Source organism: Dermacentor variabilis, chromosome 7, assembly GCF_050947875.1.
Source record: "Dermacentor variabilis isolate Ectoservices chromosome 7, ASM5094787v1, whole genome shotgun sequence".
Taxonomy (NCBI): domain Eukaryota; kingdom Metazoa; phylum Arthropoda; class Arachnida; order Ixodida; family Ixodidae; genus Dermacentor; species Dermacentor variabilis.
The window spans coordinates 173,514,770-173,540,562 of NC_134574.1; the positions used below are offsets into that span (position 1 = coordinate 173,514,770).

Consider the following 25,793-nt stretch of genomic DNA (forward strand, 5'->3'; position numbering starts at 1 on the left):
AACATTCAAGCTCTGCCGTCACGGTAAACGCTAAGCTGTAGGTACATGGGCTGCAAGTCGCACTTGAGCCCAAGGTTCTGGATGTCAGTCAACACCAGTAAGCACCTAGCGTCACTTGACTCGATAGGATTAACGAACATTGAGGGTGCAGGGGAGTGTTCGCACATTTTAACGTAGACGATGTGACACGCTATGACATTGGAGAAAGAGGTGCCAGAACAAGAATATCTCTAGTCGTACTATGCCTCATCTTCTTCGTGCCGTGCGGGGAAAGTTGCGGGTCGCATCAGCTAAGTCCTCTGATTAGCGCCACGGAAAATGAGCGGTCGTTTAATGGTCAACCACTTGTCACCTTCTCGTCCTTTTCGCGACGCTGCTTGAACGGTGGGATCACAGGCTGGTGAGCAGCGCAAATCGAGCGAGCCCTGCTTGATGCTTTCAGACAGGCTCTTGATCGGCTGACGAGACACGCAGCTTTCGTTGCAGTAGTAGCAGTGGTAAGGCGCTGTACTATTGGTGCACTTCGTCTTTAGTAACATGGTGAAAAGTCACACGAGCGTCAGTGTATATATAAAAAAAGGCAGAACGGTAGAGAGCGTTGTCACTAGTGTTTCCGCAATGTCCTCGTTGTGCTCCACTGCCTCGCCAAAATCAATGGACCAGCTCTGGCTCGTCGTGACGTCATATAATTTAGAAACGTTTGGTCAGGCCTGATTGAGAACCATTGTTTTATGAAAAAAAAGCAGTTCATCCTAAAAAAGAAAAGAAAAAGAAGACGAACTCTACCTGCCAACTTTCGGTAACCTTTCCTATACTTAAGCGTATAAGTGCGCAAAAACACAGGGATTTTTATCACGTCACATCGACGTCATCGGCGCCACAATTAGTTTGGGCTTTGAAAAACTGAAGCGAGAAAGTTAAGCCTTCTTTTTTCTCCCTAAATAAGCGATTTCTTTCCGTCAAGGAAATTCTGTGAGGCTACCGATGAAGACTAATCTAACATGTCTATACAGATTTAGTGCTATCATCTCAGTGGTGCCCCTGCAACCTGCAGCTCTGAAGTATGCGCTTGGCAACATTCGGCTTCGAACGTTGTTACTTGAATATCTCCCAGTTGACGTAGCTGTGGTGTGCAAGACACTAGCAATTATTTTCCGCCGCGGTGACTCAGTGTCGTTACGCTGCAGAGTACGAGGTCGCGGGTTGCACTTTGCAGCGATGACAAAAGCACTGCGACGGGGTTCGCCGCGCACTCGTGCCCTCAGATTTCGCTACTCACGGGCCGTAAAAGACACCGTGTTGGTGAGCCCCGGATTTACGGTTCGATTAAGTGCGGTTATAACGTGCACACAAAGCAGGGGCATTCTGCGTTCGGTCCCCCAAATCGGCTGTGACCGCCGTGACTGGTAATCGAGCCCGCGACCTCGTGTTCGGCAGCAGAGCATTCACCGAGGGTGGTTTACGGTGGGCGGCGCATGCATGATCAAATGCAAAGACAGGGAAGTGATGCACTACAGGAGAACAAAGCGGGACAGCGGCCGCCCTCGGCGGCCCGCTCATTTTGAGAGGAGAACAACGCTTCCGACCGCGCGTGGTTCCCGCGCAGATCTTGAAGGTCAAGGCTCACGCGACCGCTGCACGGGGGGTGCTGTGCGATGGCGCTCTTTGATGTGCGCAGGTCTGCCTTTTTGGTCTCGCTTTGGTTTTTTTCTGTCGTTCGTTAGGGGGCAACAGAGAAAAGACAACAGAACGAAAGAAAAAAAATACGAAAGGTAATCAGGAAAGGGTGGGGAGATGTAATGCGCCGGCCTTAAAACGGAGTCACTGCACTTCAATGGCGGTGGTCGCATACTTCCTGGGTGCTCGTATTGTTGCCAGAAACGGTACTACGGGGGCGGTCCTTCTTTTCGCACCGACACGGTACAATGGCAGAGCCCAGTGCAACGTTTTTAGATTGCCGAGAATGCAAGAACGTTCGCCCAGTGCACGGCCAACAGAAGCCGACCACGCACGACCTCTACTTCGGGGCAGCGAGCAGTTAACTATAGGTAAGCCTCGTGGTCTGAAATGGTTCTGAAATGCTCTAAGCCTCCAAGTGCGATATCTTTTCTTTTTATTCTATTGTTTTGACAATTTCGACAATTTTTGTGGAGACTATGAGGCCCTAAACCATGTTCTACTCCCTGGAGTCGGTACAATTCAGCTTTGTCTTTTAAATGCAACGAAGTTAATTCAAAACGGCTCGGCGCTTGTCAAGTGAGAGAATGTATTCACATGTGTTTGGATAGACAGATGGCCCCGCTATAATATAAGGCCTCCTCTTATTAGCCCTTACAATAATTGTTGTACAGATTCTATTGACTTTCTGTTACCTTCAATATAACTTATCAAAACGTGTCGCTGAGCTAGTTCGTTGATGACTTAAAAACAAAGATTACGGCGCAAAGCAGACGAGGACGAAGTGAGACGTCCGTATATGTCGTCAGTGCCTCACTTCGTCCTCGTCTGCTTAGCGCCGGAAACTTTGTTTTTAATTAGCCTGCTGAAATGAAATTGAGCATAATGGACTATCTGCGCACGGGAGCGACAGGTCAAGGCATAACGCACACAAAATTACAGGCATCAGAAGCAAATCACGTCGGGATATCCGGCTGTCGTGAGAATCAAAAGCTCGAAAGCGTAAACTCTTCTGTCAGTCGTCGACGCAACTAATACGTTCTCGAAGTGATACATTGATGTGTTGTCGGTGCAGGATCAGAATGTGCTGTGCGAAAGTGATGCGAGATGCAAGGAAAACGCCAACTGACCAGGAAATGCACTGGCGGTCTCCGCGGATAGTGCTGGCAAGCGTGCGAAAAAAACGTGTCACTAGAAAGTTTCACGTCGTCCTAGAAAATCCCTGCTGATCGATATTCGGATAATTGTCCAACTGAATACAATAACCAATAGTCCATGGCGGTTGATTTCACGCAACAATGCAATCGGTCACGATATCTGGAAGAAGAGCGGTGGAACAACGAGACTGCCACTCCTTCACAAAATTTATAAAATTTATGGTTCTAACGACATTGTTTGCAACCAATTGAATTTCTGTTGAAACTCAATTCGACATGATGCATGATTTTTACCTGGGATTTATCTGTATTAGATTCATCGCTTCGTTCAACCAGCCCCAGAGTATTTGATTCCGACTTGCTTCACTTTTCACATCGTGATAAACTCGCGCTAGTGCGCAATACTATCGGGCGAAATGCGTATTTACGTAAGCAGCCACGTCAGACGTTCGAATACGTACTCCACCGTGAAACTAAACAATGACGAAAAAAGATGTGCAAGCCGGCTCATCCGGACGATCGATCGGCGTGCTCTTTCGCAGAATGGAGCTCGCGCAAATGCTTAATTAAAGGATTACCGTCGTGAGTGCTCATTAGCTCAGTTATGAGCAAGTATATACTAAAAAACATAGCCTTGGCATTTGCATTTTGTAGTAACTTTTTTTCAAACGTCGCGGTAAGCGCTTATGCCAACCCTCTGGTAAACATGCGCAACATTTTTCACGACCTCTTCAATTTCAAGAAGAGCAATTAAAGAGCCTGACAAGAACTCGGTCTTTCCCGACTAACGGAAACGACCGTGCAGCGCAATAAGCGTGGCCACAATCAACTGTAGCGCTGTCTCTTTGAAATCGATCCTAAAGCCAGTCACTCGCTAAGTGCTGCTAAGAAATTACCGAAACGTCAGTGAGACGAAGGCAATCCCCTTGGCTGGCGTCTATTTCCTGTTCTCGCTACTTCTCACTACAACCGCTACTTCACCCTCCCTCCAACACCTGTCGGTGTTACTCGACCTCAAGAAAAATAGTCTGCACGAGGGCTTTCGCGTGCTCCCCAACCGCCAACCTGTAAGCTACACTCGCTGGCCTTCACTGACACCTTGGCTGGACTACACGTCGATCACCCAATGCGCATGCTTTTGAGTAAATTTCTTCTTCAGGTAATATCAATTCAGAGGCAGCGCACTAGACGAACATTAAGTGGCACAAACACGAGCGCTGGGCCGCCACAGAGCAAGCTGTTGAGCTAGACCAGCGCTGGTCTAGCGCGTGGCCGAATTGCCGGGGCCACGGGGGCGTCCGCCGCGACGAGTGTGCCGGCGCGGTGAGCTCACCGGTTCTGGCGCCGCGGTCAGGAGGATCAGGAGCGGGCCCAGGAAGATGCACCGGGAGAGGCGGGCCATGCTGGCCGAGTGTCGGCTGGCTGTGAAGCAGGCTGGCTTTGCAGCAGACGCGCAGCACCCCCCGGCAAAGGTGGAAAGGGAGCGACGGGCGGCAAGTTCAAGTTCCGCCTGGCGGTGACCCGGCTGGGTCAGCCGCGGCGTCGGGACGCTTCCTGCTTGCGCCGTCCGTCAGCGATCCGGCCGTCCAGCAGCGCTGGACGCGCCCGGTGAAAGCACCGAGCTGTGCACAGCGCGAACGAAGCGAGCGATCCGAGACGGCGGCAGCGCGTGCGTCACGCACTCGGCGGCCAGAAAACGACAGTGGCTGCCGGCCGCCGCGTTGATGGCACGACGGCCCCCGCCGCTGGTGTCACGCGTTCGTGTGCGACGCTTCACTCCATCGCTCACGCCCCTGTACAGACTGTGTACGCTAGGCAAAGCGCCGCCGGCGCGTGTCACGTGACGGCGACGTATGCACACAGGACAACCTCACTCGATCGCTCACGCCCGAATTAGCGTAGACTGCATATGCAGATTAAAAGGAACAATTACGAGGCGATGGACAGGTCGTGTATCGAGTACAGAGTCACGGGGGATCGCCATCGGGAGGCCAGGCGTGCGGGCTGAAGACGTGCAGTGGAGCGGCCTTTGTAAGAGAAAGTGCGAGTATGCTGACGTGGGCACGAGTCATTGATTGCATCACTTGTGACAAGTGAGTGCGCATGGCAAGTGTACATGGTGGCGTGAGAACACCGTTGCTTAGGGAAACCAAAATGGATCTGCGGTGGAAGGTATCGTGTGTGCACCAGGTCTCCTGTAGCGTCCAGCAACAAGCGAGCCGTTTACGTAGGGCCAGGTGTCCCGATGACACCTTGGTGTCAGTCACTGAGAGCCTCATTGACTCATCTTTTACCTCACTGAAAGAGGTAAAAGAAGATTCAGCAGCCGTTCGGTGCAATGACGCACGTAGGCACCCTGTGGCCGTTCCGTACGTACACGGCGTGTCCCGCCGTCTAAAAAAGGTGGCGAATAAGTGCGGTGTGGGTGTTGTTTTTTGGGCGCCACTAAAGCTCGTAAGAATGTGCAGGCTAGTAAACAACGCCGGGAGTCAAGGTATACATGCACTAAGGAGCATGTCACCCGCTTTGTTGACTGCAATGTGGGGGTGGTTTACAAGATTCCACTTCCCTGCGGAAAGTGCTGTATTAGACAAACAGGCAGGTGCCTAAATGATCGGCTTGGGGAGCACTGGAACGCTGTAAACGCTTTAGCAGGCGCTAGCCACTTGGCTGACCACTTCCGTAGGTATAATCGTAAATGCTCTCCGTGCTTTCACAACGCGCAAGTGCTCAGACGGTTCGCGAGGCAGTTACATAGGGAAATATTTGAGGCGTATTGCATTTCAAAAGCTGTTGATGAATGTGTAAGCGAGCAGAACTTTTTCTTGGGCTAGTTGGTGCATGTTACTGAAGTACTAAAGCGCCAAACAGACGACACAAGAAGAGACACGGACGAGGGCTTACTAACAACTGATGCTTTATTGGCGGAAACACACAATATATAGCAAATCTGGCATCGCGACTACGTTGTTGAAAATCACATGGTAACCAGGCAAAAGGCGATAAAACGATTGCAAAAGATGACGAAACTCGAATAAAAGATGACGTTCGCGACAATGACACGTGGCGTATAGGGCCAAAGGACCATAAATGATAATGTTTACGCGATACACAAAACACCGCCGTAAGGGAGTACCCCTTTAGAAACTAAAAGATTAAGATTTTTGACCCCAGCTCAGGTGGCGCACCAACGCGCTAAGTTCTAACTAAGGGCTTCTAAACAGAACATTTAACTTTTATACAGTATTTTTGACGGTTCGCCGACGCATTCCAGGCCCTTCCTTTTAATGTGGAAGGCTTCCTTCAGCTCACGGGCAACGGTGTCTCGACTTCTGTCCAGAACAATGGTTTCTCTTAGGCGAGGCTTGCACCCGCATTCTTTGCAATGTATGGCCATATTGGAACCAGTTCCCTTTTCCTGTGAGCGTTCAACTTCTTTTAGCCTTTCATTTAAACATCGCCCCGTTTGTCCAATGTAAACCTTTTTGCACGAGAACGGAATTTGAGAAACTACCCCTTCCTTGCAACTGACAAGTGGATCGGTACGCTGGGTTCCGCAGGTCACGCGTTCTGTTTTTTGGTTGTTAACGCGAGCGCACAATGTAGCAAGTTTTGAAGGGGCTGAGAAAACAACCGGGAGTTTGAATTTAGTAAGCGGTCGTCCTTGCCTCTTCTTGTGTCGTCTGTCTGGCGCTTTAGTACTTCAGTAATGTGTAAGCGCTCCATCACTGGCACTCATTGATGAAGAAGTGTGGTACCTTAAAGAACCTGGTGAATGCTATGTAATATATATATATATATATATATATATATATATATATATATATATATATATATATATATATATATATATATATATGCGTGTGTGTGTGTGTGTCACAGCAACTGCATCAACACCGACTAGCCCAACTTTCTGCATTAATTCCCTTGCTTTCTCCACAAGCTCTCTCGGCTGGTACCATCTTCCATGACTGGAGAGTTGCTAAAGTCATCCCCATTTTCAAATCCGGTGACCGGTCTTCGCCACTTAACTGCCGACCCATTTCGTTAACAAATATTATTTGTAAGCTTTTTGAGCATACAACTTATTCTCATGTCATTAACTACCTCTAGGAGCCTCTACGAATACCAGCGCCGTTTCCGCAGGGGTTATTCAGTGACACTCAACTAGCCGGATTCATTCATCAATTAAAATCCTCACCAGACGTTGGCGGTTAAGTTTACGCAGTCTTCCTTGAGTGCTCGAATGCTTTCGGCTGTGTCCCTCAACAGAGGCTTCTTCACAGGCTTAAAGAACAAAATATCGACCCGGAGGTTGTTTTGTGGATTAAGGACTTCCTTTTCTTTTTTTCGAAAGCAGTATACAAATGCTAACAACGACAGCGTTTATCCAGCGCAGTCGAATATGCATCGGCTATTTGTGATCCTGACCATGCATATATAACTGGCGACATTTACTGAGTACGAGGTCGAGGGATCGAATCCCGGCCATGGCGGCCGCATTTCGATGGGGGCGAAATGCACTAAAACACCCGTGTACTTAGATTTAGCTGCACGTTAAGGAACCCTAGGTGGTCGAAATTCCCGGAGTCCTCCACTACAGCGTGCCTCATAATCAGAAAGTGGTTTTGGCACGTAAAACCCCACAATTCAATTTAATTTACTTATGGCGACACTTAATCCTTACAAAAGCGCGCTGTCCGATTCATTTATCCTGATTACTCACGACACTCAAGCGTAATGACACTAAAAAGGCGTGTTGATCAACTTGAGAATATTGCACTCGGCTCGGTCGGCCCGGCTCAGCTCTCGCTATTTTATAAGTTTTACGATCACAGCTTGCTTCGTGAAGATTTCTTTCAAACACCTTCTGTAATCTTCACTCGACGCGATCACTTCTGCAAGATCGAGCGCCTCGTGCCATGCGCTCCATTTCGCCCAGTCCTTCGTACCTAGAACGATAATCGATTGGAATAATGTGTCGCCCGGCATTGCCACTGTTACTAATCCCCATAAATATCATGAGCTTGTGAGCAACGAAAGTGTTGCATTTCTCGCTTTCTTTTACAAATTGTATAGCTCCATTACGTGTGATTCTCTACGTATATTTCTATTTTTGTGTCTCCAACTTGTAATACACTTTAATTAGGAATTTGCTGTTGCTTAGCTTGCAATCTCTTGCGCTATTTGATGTATTTCTCTGCCTGCGAATATGTTTTTATATATGAGTTACTTAATTTTATAACCCCCTCCCCCTATGTAATACTCTCGGAAGAAGGCCTCTATATAGGAGTACATTGAATTACAATAAAAGTATTTGAATGAGTCATTAGCCAAAATTGCCAACATTTCGATGTAAGTACAGCGTAATATCTAGCTCCAAATATAGTTTTCTAAAGCAAAAGCCAACGAAACAGGCGTTACTCCGTGTAAAGGAGGAAATTATTCAAGGAATCGCAAATGGCTTTTGCACATCGGGGTTATTCCTAGAATTACGAAAATCATTTGATCTCATCAGCCATGAGCTGCTGCTGTTGAAGCTGCAACATTATGGGCTAAGAAGTATTCCACTAGAGATAATGACCAATTACAAAGGGCATCGCTTTCAACACACAAAAGTAATCAACAACTTTTCTAGCTGGTTGAAAGTCACAGCCTGAGGACTAGGGTTCAGTACTTGGACCAACATTGCTATTGCTTTGCAATAATGACATAGCAGTTATCGGCAGTAAACGAGACATCGTAATGTACGCAGACGACACTGGTGCATCTTTTGCTTCAAAAAACATGACCTCGCAAGAAACGATGGCAAACTCCTATCTAGAAGAGTTATCTGTATGATTACATTGTAACAAGCTGCAGTTAAACGCAAACAAGAAAGTACATAATATTGAAGATTATGCAGAACAGAAATGCAATGTTCAATAGCCTGGCAAGGGAACAATACTTCATGATCCCCAGCCGGGCCCTAGAGTCTGTGCAGGAGTACGTTTATCTCGGTCAATTACTCACAGGGAAACCTGATCATGAGAAGTAAATTTACAGAAGAATAAACATCGGTGGAGTGCATACGGCAGGCATTAGCAAATCCTGACTGGAAGCTTACGACGGTCGTTGAAAACAAAAGTGTACAATCATTGCATTCTACCGGTGCTAACATATGGAGCAGAAACTTGGAGGTTAACAATTAAGTTCGAGGACAAGTTAACGACCACGCAAAGAGCGATGGAACGAAAAATGCTGGGCGCAACGTTAAGAGACCGGAAGAAAGCGGCGTGGATGAGAGAGCAAGCTGGTGTAGCTGATATTCTAGTCGACAGTAAGATAAAAAAAAATATAGAACTGGGCAGGCCATGTAATGCGTAGAACAGAATAATTGATGTATAATTGATGTTACAGAATGGGTGCCGATGGAAGGGAAGAGCAGTCAAGGACGGCAGAAAATTGATGAAATTGGGAAGTTTGCAGGCGCAAGTTGGAATCAGCTAGCGCAAGACACGGGCAATTGAAGATCACTGTCTTCTTCCTGCAACGGTCATGAATATAGGCTGAGGATTGACGGCACAATATTTACGTCAACAAACTTACGTGACACATGAGCTATGTAATTAAGCACAGACCAACACGAATTACGCGGACAAATGAACAAATTTCTAGGAGTCTGTTTCCACGAAAACATGACATGGAATATGCACGTATTATGCTTGACCTCAGACATAGCCAATGCTACAGATTGTATTAACGGAATTAGTCACTTATTACCGCTGTGACTGATAAAAAAAAAGACCTCTAGTAGTCATTAGTGTATTCAAAGCTCGTATACTTTATTTTAGTCTGGGGAATGACTACTGGTTGCAATTATAGTAAGATTACTAGTCTTGCAGAAAAGGGTGCTTCGGCTATTTGAGAGTTCTATATATTATAAAGTGATACGTGCAAGAATTAGTATATTCTGAAACTATTTAGGAGACACCCGTGAATTACATGCGCGGGAATGATTCATAAAGCATAATATACAAAAAGGCCACCAGATCTACTTATTAAAGTGCACGCTGCATAGTCGCTACACAAAAGGGCATGAAGAATACACTGTTGCAGAAAGTGACAGATATAAATAAATTGTACGCGCACTATCGAACCGATGTCAAAGTTAGTTACGGCAAACATACATTACATTATCGAATTATGCACATCTGAGTAAATATGAAGAAATAGAGAGCTGGTGCGATTAAAGAGGAAACTCAAAGGAGGTGTTCACGATGCATATTAAAGCTACACTGATTTTGGACTGATCATGTCTGTATAATTTCGAGTTTTTTAATTGTATGAACTACTATACTGTATTCTGCTATTACTTAAGTATTAAGTTCTAAGTATTAAATACGTCGCCTGTAACTTACCTTTGGGGCTTTAACTTGTTTTAGAATATGTTGCTTTTGTACTAGGTTATTCTGACAACACTTTCGGCACATATCGATTAAAACATCTTCATTTACATTACTTTTAATGTGAAAAAATATTTCGCATCCCTTCTGTAATTCAAAAACGAGCGAGTTCTTTTAAGATTTGTGACGAAAAATCAGCTGTTAAAATAATTTCTCAAATTGTAAAATGTGACACTCGGTTTGGGCATTTTGTGCGTGTGTGAGTGTGTGTGTGTGTGCGTGTGTGTGTTTTGTAATGCACTTGTTTCAAACTGAGGCCCTTTCGGGTAATTACAGCCTCTGTGGCAATTAGGCAAGACCTGAAACAAAAGTCAATAAGAAATTTCCCGTGATCCACCATTCAACGACCGGCCCATCCCGGCGATTAGGTGACACGCACAGCAGCGCTCCATTGGCGAAGCGCCAGCATTGGGAGAGCATTGCTACACTATTCCAGTCTAACACGCGCTGACAGTTCGTATAATTTTATGCAGAAGAAAGTTAGAAAGCTGTTTACGTATTGTTGCCTATCCAAATCACAGTTATGTAAGCATCGTCGGTGTGTACATCGTTGCCGCAGGAATTTCGACAAATCAAATGTGTAGCCCCCCCCCCCTTCTGTATCACTGCACTCTGCATTCGCCTGCAACGCTCTGCGCGTGGTTGGATGCGCATGGCCCGACTCATGCGTATTCTGGGCGTGACACCGTAGCCTCCGAGATCGGACTGCGCGCGCGCCGAATATCTCGAAGGTCGTAAGCGGCACCATCCCATGTTACGCCGGCGCCAGCAGGCACCGTTGCACGCAGGTGTCCCTGTCGCGGAATCCGCCCCTGGCGAGGCACAGGTGCACGAAGGGCAGGCAGCGGGCCTCGTCCTGGTCGTAGAAGAAGGGCAGTCGGCGTTGCTCCCAACTGCAACGACGCACGACGGCTCCCGGACGGCAACGCGACGACGGAGACGACGCGCGGCTGTCGTCGTTGGTCGGAGCCTGCGAGGAGCGAGACGTCGACGACGTCGACGAGCTCACTGATCCGTGGTCAAAATTCACACTTGACAAGAAACGCTAGACTTCTGCAGTCGTGGGAAACTCCTCGCTGAAGGGTGCACACCGAGGGCTGCGCTGCGCGGCTCGTTTGGCGTGTTTCGCTGCACATTTCCTCCGTGCAGCGTTCGGCGGAGCGTGTAGGCAACCCCCCCCCCCCCCCCCCCCGAGCTTCGCCCGAGTTTGTCTAACTAGACTTCGGGAGATGGAGACGTGTCGGAAATTACATTATGGCATATTACTCTCTCGCACACACACACACACACACGCACACACGCACACACACCACACCCCACACACACACAGCACACACACGCGCACACCCACACCCACACACACACCCACACCCACACACACACACGCACACACCCACACACACATACACCCGCACACACACGCACACACCTACACACACACACACACACAGGGTGTTTCACCGAACACTTTCAAAATTAAAAAAAAACCGCCTGTGCCAGATAACACAATTCTAGTCCATGAGCTGGTCTACTTGAACAGGCCAACATTACTTAAAAAATTGAAATGCAGGAATGGCTACATAACACAAGTACACTAATTAAATTTTGAACTAATTACCGCATGGCTCACATTGCAATTTACAAATTCTAGTGGGTGAGATTGCAAGGCATATGCGCTCGAAAAGAATTGTGTGGATGACACCATTTACTACATACGCGCCGTCAAACTTGCGGTAAGAATGCAGTGTCGTCCCACTTACTTTCTTAAGAAAACGTCGTTTTATGCATTCAAGCGCAAAAATAATTGGGACGCCAATGCATTTCTCCACAAAGTTCGGGAATTCATATCTTGAATATGATGCTATCCTGAAAATTCGTTCCAAGTGAATCCGCCTTGCGAACCCTCCGGCTAGAATTTGTAAATTTCAATATGAGTCACAAGTAATTAGTTAAAATTTAATTAGTGTTTTTTTTAATTAATCGATTATGCATTTCAATTTTTTGTACATGTCCGTCTCTTGGAATAGAGCTACTCATGGACTATAGTTGTGTAATCTGCTACAGACAAATTTTAAATAATTTGGGAAGTGTTCGGTGAAACACCCGGGTATACATATACACGTACATACCAGGGGCGTATCCAAGGGGGAGGGGGCGCTTATGGGGCTTCAGTTCCCCCCCCCCCCCTAAATTTTTTCGCGCTGTCATGCGGAAATCACGGTGGATTTTGTGTAGAATGTCCTTTTCATGCTCGAAAAGACATTTCAACGCGAACATTGTGAAATCGGGCTCGATTTCGCGGCAACACCCATGCACCGGGAGCCATATATCGTAACGCAAGAGCCCCATCCGAGCCGTTTCAATGGCGCTCTAATGGCGAGCGGGCTCGTCTCGGCATCTCGCGGAGACCGCGGCATCTACGGAGCGCATGGATTTCACTTCTGAAACTTTATGGATATAAAGTTCTCATAAACTTTTGATGCCAAAGGCGCATTCACATTTCCAACGTCGCGCTTTAGGTTTTCGATTCCGAAACTTTATGGGTTTCATGCTGTTACAAACACCTGACGCCAGAGGTGCACTGACTTTTCTAAAGTCGCACATCAGACCATACAACGAGAAAAGCCAAATCAGCACACTAGCAGACAAGTTGACAAAGCACGCAGCGAGGTCAGATGAGACGAAGCGTTGTTGTGGTTCACTTGAGTCGTCATATGTCATAGAAAAGAATATCAACATTTCTTTTTCACCTGCGCAAAAGCAACCACGTCAAGACACTAAAGCTAACAAAGGCAACTGCGTTGTTATTTATTTTTCTACTTGGACTTTTATTCGCGAGCACACATTGAGCCTCTTGAATTTTATTTTTCTCGTGTTGCCCCGATCATCGCGCGCGCGCACTTCGACGCGCGTTCGTTTTTCTCTGGCCTTCGCCTGGCAGAGTTTTACATGCATTCTCGCTAGCAGACGAGAAAAATAAACAATGCACAGTCGCTCGCGGCCAGCACTGCGGGGACTCGATGGATTACAAAGCGTTCGATTGAGCGCAACCTCTCCGGAAAGTCTGGTCTCGCCAGTGTAGGATGCCGAGCAGTATGCGTGTGGGGTAGGACCGAGCAGTATGCATGTGGGGTTCTCTGTGGACCAAGCCTCTCCCGTTTTCTTTGACATCCCTTCGGTAGCCACATCAGGTGCCCAATGTAGGCATTCGATTGTGGCCAGCATGATTTCCTTCGCATATTTTTTTTTTTCATTTCGGTGCCCCCGCCCCACAAAAGAAGAAAGAAGACATTGTTGCGGCGGAGCGAATTGTGGCATGGTGAAAGTTCGAATTTGTGTTTTCTTCTTTTGGGGAAAGTAATGGGCAACGGGACGCTTCAGTTGCCGGATACTGTTACTATATTATTGCGATAGCAATTATATGGACACTCCAGGCGCATTCCTGCCGTCGCCGTCGCCTTCACGTTTCGTATAATGTCCAAGGGCAATAACATCGGGACCGCGCGCCGCATGCTGTACCTGCGAGTGAAAGAGGAGGGGGGGGGGCATGGGTGAGTCGACGATGGTGGCCCAGTCCTGCGTGCGCAAGGGAGAAAAGCGAGGAGAAAGCGCGCCGCCTCCTGATACATCACTGGGAGTGGAGGGAGGGGAAGCTGTGATCGGTGAATCTGTGTTTGCGCAACATGTTTATTTTCATTGTTTGACGCATTATATACAGTGACCTTTTTTATAGGTAGATTTATTGGAAACTTACACGTATATTTAAATATCTTGTCGCGAAGTTTTGTGTATACGTGCGGTGAACTTTGTTTCCAGTGGCACTCTTTATCAAGCCGTATTTTCGCATTTGTAGATTCCATTGTATCTTCGCATTTCTAGTGTACGAGGGCGTGTCAAATGAAAGTGAGCCAACCCACCCTGCACAATAATGGTTCTGTTCATTACCTGCGAGGCATGCGCGTAGCGCGCAGGCATCTCTGATTTACAAAAGCGACACGCAGGTGTGAGGATAAATGTCTTTTAATGCTACCATATACTGGGTTGAACAAGGTTGCGTGACATAAAGGACGCTGCAAATGTTGAACAGTGTGGTGTCGTGAGGTTTTTGACTGCTGAAGATGTTTCCCAAAAAGAAATTAGTTGCCGTATGGCTGCCGTGTACGTTGAACATTGCATTTCATTGGACACTGTGATGCGTTGGAGGAAACGGTTCAAAGAAGGACGTGAAAGTTGCCAAGAACATCCAAGACCGGGCAAAACCCACCGTGCAATCACCCCCAACAAAACTGCAAGTGCTGATTAGACAAGAACGGAGGATAAGCATCGATGAATTGGCAGGGCGTGTGAATATCAGTCACGGTTCGGGTCACACCATAATTCTAATTCATGAACATCTCGGTTATTGGCTCTTGTGTGCGCAATGAATGCCCAACATTCTGAACTACCGCCAGAAGACGGAGAGGTGCGGCGCTGCCTAGGCTCATCTAATCCGGCATCACAATGAGGGTGACGATTTTTTGTCTGCTATTGTGACCGGGGACGAATAATGGTGCCGCAACTACGCGCCTGAAACACGACGGCAAAGCTTGCAGTGGAAACATTGTAATTCACCACACCAAGGAAAGCAAAGGCCGTTATTTCTGCAAGAAAGGTGTTGTTGACTTTTTTTCGATCGTCAGGGGCCATTATTGATCGAATTTGCTAAACCTGGAGAAACTATCAATCGTTTCTGATGTAATGAAACGTCGGATCGGCTGCGTGTCGCAATCAAGAACAAACGACGTGGAAAATTGAGAAATGGGGTCATCTTGCTCCCCGACAATGCCCGTCCCCACGTCGCTGATGTCGTTAATGCAAAACTGGCAAAGGTCGAAGAAGAAACGCTGCAACATCCGCCGTACAGACCAGACCTGTCGCCTTGCGACTTCCACATTTTGGAGCAATTGAAGAAACAGCTCAAGGAAACCTGATTCCTGTCGGACGATGACGTGAAAGAGTCAGTTAAAGACGTTTTGAAGGAGCAACCCAAGGAACTTTGAGACGGGAATCGAGCGACTCGTTAGACAGTGGGACAAATGTCTAAAAATGCTCATGGAGGCTACTTTTAAATAAAGTGTCCCATTTGTCACATATTCGCATTGGCTCATTTTCATTTTCCTCGCCCCTCGTATATTTTGCAGAACTTCTGCTTTCTATATATTCTCTCTGTTGAGATATAATTTCGGTGCAATAACACACAATACACTACCGGTGACAACTGCTTCTGCGGAATACATTGAAACAAAGGATAGCGTCATTGAGATTTCTCCCTGGTCGTTGCATATGTACAAAAATGTAAACAAGGTTCTTGTATGACAGAAAGGGCGAGAGAGAAAGGCAGTGAGGTTAACAAAGTTGCATTAAAATATTTGTCCTCAACTTGTTCATTTTATGGACTTTACATTTTTAATATCAGCGGCATGCACTGCTTTGTTGGTTTCAAACTGATATAGTTCTAAAGTTCGTGTGATAGTTTTTTACTAAATAGACAAAAATAAGGAAGCATTGATTTCAGTTATTTCGGGCACAATTTCTGAGACATACTAGTATATTCTTTTATGAAAAAATACCAATTTTACTTGTCTTGACAGTGCGTAGCGTTCAAGACTTCGTTTGCAGGAAATCTTTGGCAACGGCAATGCAGTTATCATTAATGTATTTGATTCCTCGACAATTTCCATAAGGAGGCAGCAGAGCTGCAACTTTAGGCAGGTAGGAGCTGAGCCCGCGACTTCCGCATTGCCCGTCCTCTTTCCTGGCTTCACTGGCTGACCGGCTGATTGAGTGCGACGAAGTCGCGTAGCGCTCCGGCCTAATAATTTGACCACTTCTCATTCCGCACAACGCGAATCTAAACCCAAGTGCAACACATTTCTTTTCGCTTCCGCCTCCGTCAGAGTGCGGCCACCACGCATGCGCTGGCGGCCTCGTGCTCGGAGGCGGGACGCCGTTTCCACGGAGACGCTCGTTTGTGCGCGGACAGTTTGGGAGCGCTGCAATGATGACGCGCAAGCGGGCATGTCACTTGGTGTCTTCTTTCTTAAATTTTATTTCGCGGGCCCCATCCGCAGTAAGCTGAAAAACACTAATACTCGATAGGTAGAAAGACAGAAAATGTTTACTCGGACGTTTTGCAAACCGCTCTGCAACTTTCTAATTGGAATTTTTTTTCCTAGGTTCGTTGCTTCAGAAATTGGTTAATCAATCTTGACTAATTATCTAAGTCAGCAAAATACAAAAACATAGCGTGACACACTATGCACAAAAGTGAGCAACATGCATTTGGTCGCGTCGTCTTAGAGCGCGTTGGCATATTTTTAAAATCTGACTAACGTTAGCTAAAACGCCCTGTATACCTAAGCTGAAATAAACCTGCGTAAGGCAGGCAGGTGCCTGCCCTACAAAGGCTAAAAAAAATAAAATTTTCAGTTTTAACGTGCCAGAGCCACGTTCCTGCAAAATGCAAAGGCAAATTTCTGCAGACTGCCTATTTATTAGCTTTTAAAAGGCAATATCGCGCCTTATAACTAACCTGTATGTCTCGTCTTCATTGTAGTTAATCCAACTCGGTCCCGCCTGCCCGCCCTGGCTTGCGTGTCGTCATCACTACGTACAGTCGGTGTCGGAAATTTGCAAGTAGCGTGAAAAAAAAAAAAAAAGCTGTACATTTCCGCACTTTAGGGACGCAGCCTAGTTTCTCAGATGCGGCAACTCGTAAACGTTTGATGCCGGCTGTGCCGTACGGTCTGCTGTTAAAGGAGCACAAAATTATCGTTACGCATTGCGTGTGCGGTGCTTCGCCATTACAGCCATATTTCAGGATGAGACATGAAAATGCTTAAAGGAAGTTAATATTTTTCGTCTAAATGCTCAAAATACCACGAGCATAAAGATGTTCAACGAACAGAAAAAATACCTTGCGGCAACGTCTTGACCTGTGCGGAACACGAGGAAGAACACCTGAAAGCGAGCTTCGCCCCAAGCCACCTGCGGCTTGATGTGGAATTTGTGCAGACACTTATCGTCGGATGTGACACACATAACTGTGCACCACATTTCTTCGACAATACCCACGTGATGCCACTGCGGCCGGAGGTTTCGATTAGGTCTTCTCGCCGTGCTTTCAGCGAGAGGGAGCCAGTCGCGTGCCAAGCTTACTGTTTTTATGCGAGAGCAGCACGTGGCCCGCTGAGCGAAAGAGCCGGCGCCTGTAGCAACGAAGCGGCACGTCAGTTCCAATTGGCTGCCGCCCCACGTCACTAGGGTTAAAATACGATAAACTACGCCGCACCGAAATTCGAAAACATTACTCGCAGCGCAGAACTCGAAGGACCACTCAGTGGCATTCAATTGGAACTTGCAACTCATAAGAAGCGTTTAAGTGTCCTCGGATTTTTCTTTCTCTGTTCCTGCCCTAAGTCGACCAATGAAGCTTGCTGCCAATCATACAGCGTCCGTCGAAGAAATTTAGACAAAAACTCTGTACTTAAAACTGAAACTCAAAAGAACGTTTTGTTTTTGGTTTGCCGCTTGTGCGAATACTCGTATAAAAAAGGTTAATGTACTGCGATCGCTGTTCTCCCGTCCGCTTCCTTGGGTATTTGTGTACAAGGTCAGCCTAATGATGGTGATGACGATGGTGATGTTGATTTATTGGCAACCTCTTTGAAATGGGGCGGTGACAAATAGTGACCTAGCATGCTTGATTTTATTAGGTATCCCTGTTAGCTAATACATACATTTTTAACAAAAATCGTCGTTCCCACTCTCCTACCCAGTTATGTGAACTTGCCGAACTTCCTTCTCTAGAGTCTAGAACTGAGCATGACCGTTTGAAGTTTATTTTTCTTATTATTCATGGCCATGTTAAAATTGATAAAGATGACTATTTTCACTTCTCTCCTAGTAACTACTTTCGTCATCGCCACAGTATGTATATCCCTCCTCCAATTACTCGCAATGATTGTTTTAAATACAGCTTCTTTCCGAGAGCAATAAAACAATGGAATCTATTATCTGACCCAATATTAAGGACGTCCTCTTTACGCGATTTTCTTGAAACTGTCAAAAGCACACGTGCAGCAATACCATAACATGGCCTAATGGTTATACTGTACACCTGGGTATTGTATTACATGCTGTATTTGCCATGGTGCTACTATCAGCGCATTCCCCAAAATGTACTTTTCTTTGTATTTTTCTTTATAGTGTAAATATATTTTTGCTTGTATTGTGACCTACCACTCCTGTAATAGCCCAAGGTTGGGCTGACAGTATCAATAAATGAAATGAAATGAAATGCTTTTCATTCTAGCATCTTTATACATTTCCTTAAACTTCTTTTTCTTCCTCAGAAGTTTTCTATCTACTTGTACCGCACCCGCCGTGGTTGCTTAGCCGCGATGGAGTTGTTAGTCAACGCTGTGTGCGTGTCGTTTCTCTTTTGTGTCCCGTCGTGAAGCGCTGCTCTTATTGTGGGCTGCTAAGCACGACGTCGCGGGATCAGATCCCGGGCACGGCGGCCGCGTTTCGATGGGGGCGAAATGCGAAAGCACCCGTGTACTTAGATTTGGGTGCACGTGAAAGAACCCCAAGTGGTCAAATTATTCCGGAGACCTTTACTACGGCGTATCTCATAATGGGATCGTGGCTTTGGAACGTAAAACCCCGTAATTTCATTTTTTTTTACCTTGTACCGCTACCTCTGCCTGTAGCGGATCCGGTAGTATCAATCGCTTCCCTGCTTTTCTTAGGGCCCCGTTGCTGCGTTGGGCCTCGGCGTAACCGAGCGAACGAGGAAAGAGCGAACGCGGAGCGCATCGGGGGATGAATGACGGCGATAGCGAAGAGAGCGGCAGGAGGGAAGCGGAGGAGGAGGGTGTGGCGAAAGCGTGATAGAAGCGTAGTGCCGCGCAAAACGGGCTCTGCGGCGACGACCTCTGCGCGACTGCGCGCTACTCTGTCTCATAAGACAGAGTAGCGCGCAATCGTCTGTTCAACAATGACGCCATCCACAAGGCGTGCGGCGAGCGCGTCCACCGATACCATATATGTAAACAAAGTGCCGCAGAGCGGAGATGTCTGCGGCGTCGGCTGCTGCGATACGCGACCACGCGTCACTATCGTGATGCATCTCGCGATTAGCGAGGCAATCGCGCCACACTTCGCCCCGCTTGCAAAGTGTCGCACGAGACAGGTTTTCCGCGCAAGCCACTCTAGTCAGAGAGTTCTTTTCCTCATATAAACCGTGCACCTATATAATCGTGATACAAAACATTGACGCGCATACTTCTTTCACGTATAGAGCTGAGCCCCAATTTCGCGTTTGGGGGTATCGTAATCGTCGGTGAATTTTATTTTTTCCACCCGTACTCTAAATGTATCTTGCTTATCAACGCGATAGCGTTAAGGGCCCCGTGTCACAGAAAAAGCGGCGTCGGCGTGCGGCGTCCAGCGTTGGTAGTCGCTTCGGCAAAAATGATTTCGCACCAAATTTCGAACCATGCATACCCAACCACTCTTCTACCGCCAAATTTGCTCATACGTTGTCTTTCATTCACGAAGTTATTCCTCGAAATTTTGAGAACGGCACCCACAAACAAATGTAATGGCAAAAAATACCGACAGCGCATATATTTTATGTTATCTCTTCTCAGACTGAAATATTAAATGTGCGAAACAATAACAGGAGATCGACCCACGAAAGAGGCCGCGTTTCTACCAGAAAGCTTGCCTTCGTGCATAGCGTTGGCTGCCAGCGCTTCCCACTAAACGTTACGGTTGCATAAGCTGCAGTTCCCGGGAAGCATGAAAAGCAGTCAGGGGTCAGGGTAGTCAGGGTCAGGGTAAAGGGTAGTCAGTCAGGGTAAAAGCAGAATTTGTTTTTGTCTGCAACCATTGCACCGAATTTGACGAGGTTTGTTGCATTTAAAAGGAAAGCTTACAATCTAGTGACTGTTGGTTTCGAATTTTTGAGTTAGGTCGTCATTTTTATTAAAAATCGGCAAAAATGGGAAATTTTCGAAAACGAAACTATCAAGTTTACAACTCTAACTCAACAACGAAAAATGCTAACACAGTTCTGTGAATTGCATCGAAAAGCGGACAAAATTCATATGTTACACATGAATATAAAAAAAGATTTAGTAACGGGAAAATACAACTTTTGCAGAAACCTTGTAACCAACGTAACAAATTCACGTAAGATGTGAAATGACATACCGAATTTGTCCACTTTGAATGATATAATGGATGCCGTTTACAGAACCGCGATATCCCTTCTTGATGCACAGCTATAAATTTGTAAACTTCGTACTTCTATTTTTTTTCAAACTGTCGAATATTTGAAAATCGTTAAAAATAATTGAAGCATAAATCGAAATTCCGCTTCCAACAGTCACTAGAATTTAGCTTTCTCTCTCAAATACATCAAATTTGATCAAAATCGGTCCAGGGGTTATCTCTGAAAAACGTTTCTGCATTTTACATGTATTTGAATAGGCCGCGTCGGAGTTGGGTCCGAGCTAAAGCTTCCTCTTAAAGGCGAAACTCAAGCGTCCTGCAAATTTTTATTGCGATAGCAATTGTATGGACACTCCAGGCGCATTTCGGCCGTCGCCGTGAGGTTCCGTATGAGGGAAAACGTGCGAGGATGAGCCGGCGAGTGCGGTTCAATGTCGCGTGGGCGAATGAGGAACGCCGCCCAGATGCGTGCCCTCTCCTGTGGCGCGCGAGGCAGGTGCGTCAGGTGACGGAGGAGGGGCATTCTTCTCTGGCGGCTGCTATACTCGGTTTCGTACATCAGGTGCAACGCTGCGGAGGCTAGAGATACTTTTTGCAGTGGGCCGCGTTCGCGCTTAGAAATAGTTCGGTGTCTTTTGACCGCTGTTTGTGAAAATGTTGTTTATATAAGGTCAGTTCTGAATGAAAATGAGAATCTCCCCTTAGAAGCAGACAAACCATGCACTCGTTTGGCTGCTAACACGTTGTTTTACCTCAATTTGCTTTTCGTTGTTTTTTATCTGCATCCCGTCGCGGCAGCCTCACGTGCATGCTTGCGCGAGAAAACGCCGCTGGTGCATATAGCGAAGCATAGACGGAACGCGCGGAGAGATAAAATTTGGAGACCGCACTACTTGCGTAGCTTCCACAGTGTTGCACCTGATGTACGAAACGTAGTACAGGGTGCCTCGATGTCAGTGGCGTAGCTAGGTCGTCTGGCACCCGGGGCCCATGGTTTTTCTGTCACCCCCCTCCCCGGTTGTAGCCGGCGGAAAGAGGGGTGCCTTAGACGACCGCGGCGTCTACTACGGCGTTGACCACGCGAATCGCGGGTGCCGTAATAGACGCTCTTGGCGGACGCCGTAGGGACGCGTTGACGGCACTCGTGTGTTTTGAAAGCGATCTGCGACGCGGTCAAAGCGCGCGCCCGTGCGAGCCTCATCTTCAAAGCGAACTGCGATGTTTGAAGAGTGCGGGTAGTGCCGGTAGCTTCGTTTGCACTGTGCTTTAGACGTTTCGTTCGCATTGAAGCGACAGATGCACGGAGGTCAACTGGCTCGTGGCTGCTGCCGCGATTCTTAACTCCAGCGTTTTCACAGACAGTTTCCGCTGTCATCGAGCGATGTTTGTTCATGTTTAGCTGTGCGTGCGTGACACCATGCTGGTTAATTTGTTAAAACACGTTGACGGACTAGTTGGTTTATATCCGTGATAGAATGTGTAAGCGCGACTGAACAAGGACGTAGAAAGAAGCAGACACACAAAGACAGCGCTGTCTCTGTGTGTCTGCTCATTTCTACCTCTTCGTTGACTCACGCTTAGACATGCTAACATTGTTAATTTACTTAGTAAGCGAATGTTTACACGTTTATACGGCCGATAAATATACTACCCTTACTTCGTACAGCTATCTAGTAATTTGCTGTCGCAATCGGTGCTTCGCCTTTCGGGCGGAACTGCTCATTTTTTTTCTATTGCTGACCGGTTGATGCTTCCGTCCACTTTAAATCTAAGCGCTCCTGGAAGATGTACGTTACCTACGGGACATCATCATCAACAGCCTGGTTACGCCCACTGCAGGGCAAAGGCCTCTCCCATACTTCTGCAACTACCCGGTCATGTACTAATTGTGGCCATGTTGTCCCTGCAAACTTCTTAATCTCATCCGCCCACCTAACCTTCTGCCGCCCCCTGCTACGCTTCCCTTCCCTTGGAATCAAGTCCGTAACCCTTAATAACCATCGGTTATCTTCCATCCTCATTACATGTCCTGCCCATGCCCATTTCTTTTTCTTGATTTTAACTAAGATGTCATTAACTCGCGCTTATTCCCTCACCCAATCTGCTCTTTTCTTATACCTTAACGTTACACCTATCATCCTTCTATCCATAGCTCGTTGCGTCGTCCTCAATTTAAGTAGAACCCTTTTCGTAAGCCTCCAGGTTTCTGCCCCTTACGTGAGTACTGGTAAGAGACAGCTGTTATACACTTTTCTCTTGAGGGATAATGGCAACCTGCTGTTCATGATCTGAGAATGCCTGCCAAACGCACCCCAGCCCATTCTTATTCTTCTGATTATTTCAGCCTCATGATCCGGATCCGTAGTCACTACCTGTCCTAAGTAGATGTATTCCCTTACCACTTCCAGTGCCTCGCTACCTATCGTAAACTGCTGTTGTCTTCCGAGACTGTTAAACATTACTTTAATTTTCTGCAGATTAATTTTTAGACCCACCCTTCTGCTTTTCCTCTCCAGGTCAGTGAGCATGCATTGTAGTTGGTCCCCTGAGTTACTATGCAAGGCAATATCATCAGCGAATCGCAAGTTACTAAGGTATTCTCCATTAACTCTTATCCCCAATTCTTCCCCATCTAGGTCTCTGAATACCTCCTGTAAACACACTGTGAATAGCATCGGAGAGATCGTATCTCCCTGCCTGACGCCTTTCTTTATTGCGATTTTGTTGCTTCCTTTATGGAGGACTACGGTGGCTGTGGAGCCGCTATAGATATTTTTCAGTATTTTTACATACGGCTCGTCTACACCCTGATTCCGTAATGCCTCCATGACTGCTGAGGTTTCGACTGAATCAAACGCTTTCTCGTAATCAATGAACGCTATATATAAGGGTTGGTTATATTCCGCACATTTCTCTATCACCTGACTGACTGTGTGAATATGGTCTATTGTTGAGTAGCCTTTACAGAATGCTGCTTGGTCCTTTGGTTGACGGAAGTCTAAGGTGTTTCTGATTCTATTTGCAATTACCTTAGTATATACTTTGTAGGCAACGGACAGTAAGCTGATCGGTCTATATATAATTTTTCAAGTCTTTGGCGTCCCCTTTCTTATGGATTAGGATTATGTTAGCGTTCTTCCAAGATTCCGGTACGCTCGAGGTCATGAGGCATTGCGTATACAGGGTGGCCAGTTTCTCTAGAACAATCTGCCCACCATCCTTCAACAAATCTGCTGTTACCTGATCCTTCCCAGCTGCCTTCCCCCTTTGCATAGCTCCCAAGTCTTTCTTTACTTCTTCCGGCGTTACTTGTGGTTTTTCAAATTCTTCTATAGTCGGATACAACTTTAGAAAAAAGGGGGCGTTTGCTCCTCCGAGGCGGAGGCACACGAGCACCCACCAATGGGCGCGCACTCTGGACTAACGTCATCAGCCGGACGGCCGGTGAGCCCGCCGTCAGAGAATATGGCCGCCCGCGCTTTGAACTGGTCGAGGTCGCGTCAGCTGTCTGCTTCAGCCCCTCGTCAGAGTGAATTCCAAAACTGTTTGTGATGGTCTATCATGCCGGAAATATTACTGCGAGCTTACGATGCGGCATTTGTGCCGCGTGCGTTTATGCTGAGCCATGATCCGGCGAAGGAACATTGCAGCGAGCATCGCTGGCGCTGCGCTACGCTTTGCCTAAAAACAGGATCCCGCGGCGACTGCTACGAACACACATCCTGCGTGTTTGCTCCATGTTGTTTTATTTCGGTCCCGAGTGAAGTTACGACGAGAAAAGCTTTCCAAAGACAGGTGCCTACTGTAAGCGGCGGATGTGTTCGTGTAGTGTCGCAGCGTTTTTCGTCGGACGGGGTGAAGTAATGGAGCAAAACCATTCTCAGGAGAAATCAGCAAAGTGTGCGCGCATGAAACAAACTTATGAGTGTCTCAACAGAAAATATTTGCAGAAGAAGCCTTCAACGCAAAGATTTGTCGCCGTCAACTTAGCGTGAACGATCATTGTCAGCAGTGAGATGGCTGAGCGTCTAGCGACGGTGTTCGAGCGTTGTGTTGCACCGTCGATTGATTGCTGTCCACCAGTGCTCACTGCACGCGCAAGCTGTAGAATGCATGCTGTGAAATTGTCAAAACGCAAACCCAAAATATAAATTTTATGCTATTTAAAGCCAAGAGCACTTATTTAAAACGATGAATGAAGCATTTTTGAACCTTCCTGCCTCGACCGTATTCTCTCCCCAGATTTGTAATGGTTGCGATAATGCATTGTTTTATATAAATACTTTTTCAATAGCAACTGATTCATTTTAAGCTTGGAAAACGAGTAGTAGATAGGCCGTCTACATGTAAATAAGCGCAAAAGCCATGCAGAGCTGCCCTTTCTGCGTTTGTCACTTGCAATGAAGCTAAAGAGCAGACGAGGGGCAGCGCTGTAGAAGGCACGGGGTTATTTTTATGTCGCTATCCGGCATGTGCTGTAGCACATGAGAGCTCTACTCAACCAGCCATCAAAATACAAAAGTCTTTATTTATGCCAAGAATTACGCGTTTCAGGAGCACGATTTTTCGAGCGGGACTATTTTAGTCGCGGAGGCAATCGGCTGTCGCGCCTCGGTCATCTGGGCGGGGCCTCCCCTTTTTTCTAAACTTGTATCCAACTATAGACTATTCTGTCTTTCATTATCGTCGTGGGTGTCACTAGTACTGTATAAATCTCTATAGATCTCCTCAGCCACTTGAACTATCTCATCCATATTAGTAATGATTTTGCCGACTTTGTCTCTACGGTTTTGATGCCTACGGGTATCACTGGCTGAATACCTTCGCATTCCAATAGGATGTGGCAAGTTCGCTGCAGGATATTCATGCGTCATCTTGTGAATTCTTTGCTACGGTGTTTTTTTTTTTATTTGGTAACCAGCTCGAGCCTCAAGTAGCAAAGCATTTGCCTTGGTCTTATCGATCAGAGTTTCCCGTCTCGTTTCTTTCTTCGCATTCTTGCAAATCTGCATGGACTTCTTTATTTTCTTAATTATTTGCATCCAATTCACTGTCTCTGTTTCTCTCACTTTCTGCTAACTACTGGTTGTCTATTTACGCTTTCAATTACCCCAAATTACCCTGTATTTGGTTGCTAGCTTTCTTGACGTCTTCCTTCATCTTGTGTCCACGTTTTTCAGGTACAGATACTCGTGCACTTTAGCCGCCCATTTGTTTTTATCCATGCTCATGA

The 25,793-nt window shown here is 46.7% G+C and overlaps 1 protein-coding gene across 1 annotated transcript in view; it reads right to left on the minus strand.

The window, feature by feature from the left end:
* The window catches only part of LOC142588933 (uncharacterized), a 119,757-nt gene extending 115,521 nt beyond the window's left edge, over positions 1 to 4,236 (minus strand). Inside the window, exon 1 of the mRNA XM_075700744.1 lies at positions 4,168 to 4,236. Coding sequence (XP_075556859.1) covers positions 4,168 to 4,236 — 69 coding nt within the window. The remainder of the gene's footprint in view (positions 1 to 4,167) is intronic.
* Between the last annotated feature and the right edge of the window lie 21,557 nt (positions 4,237 to 25,793).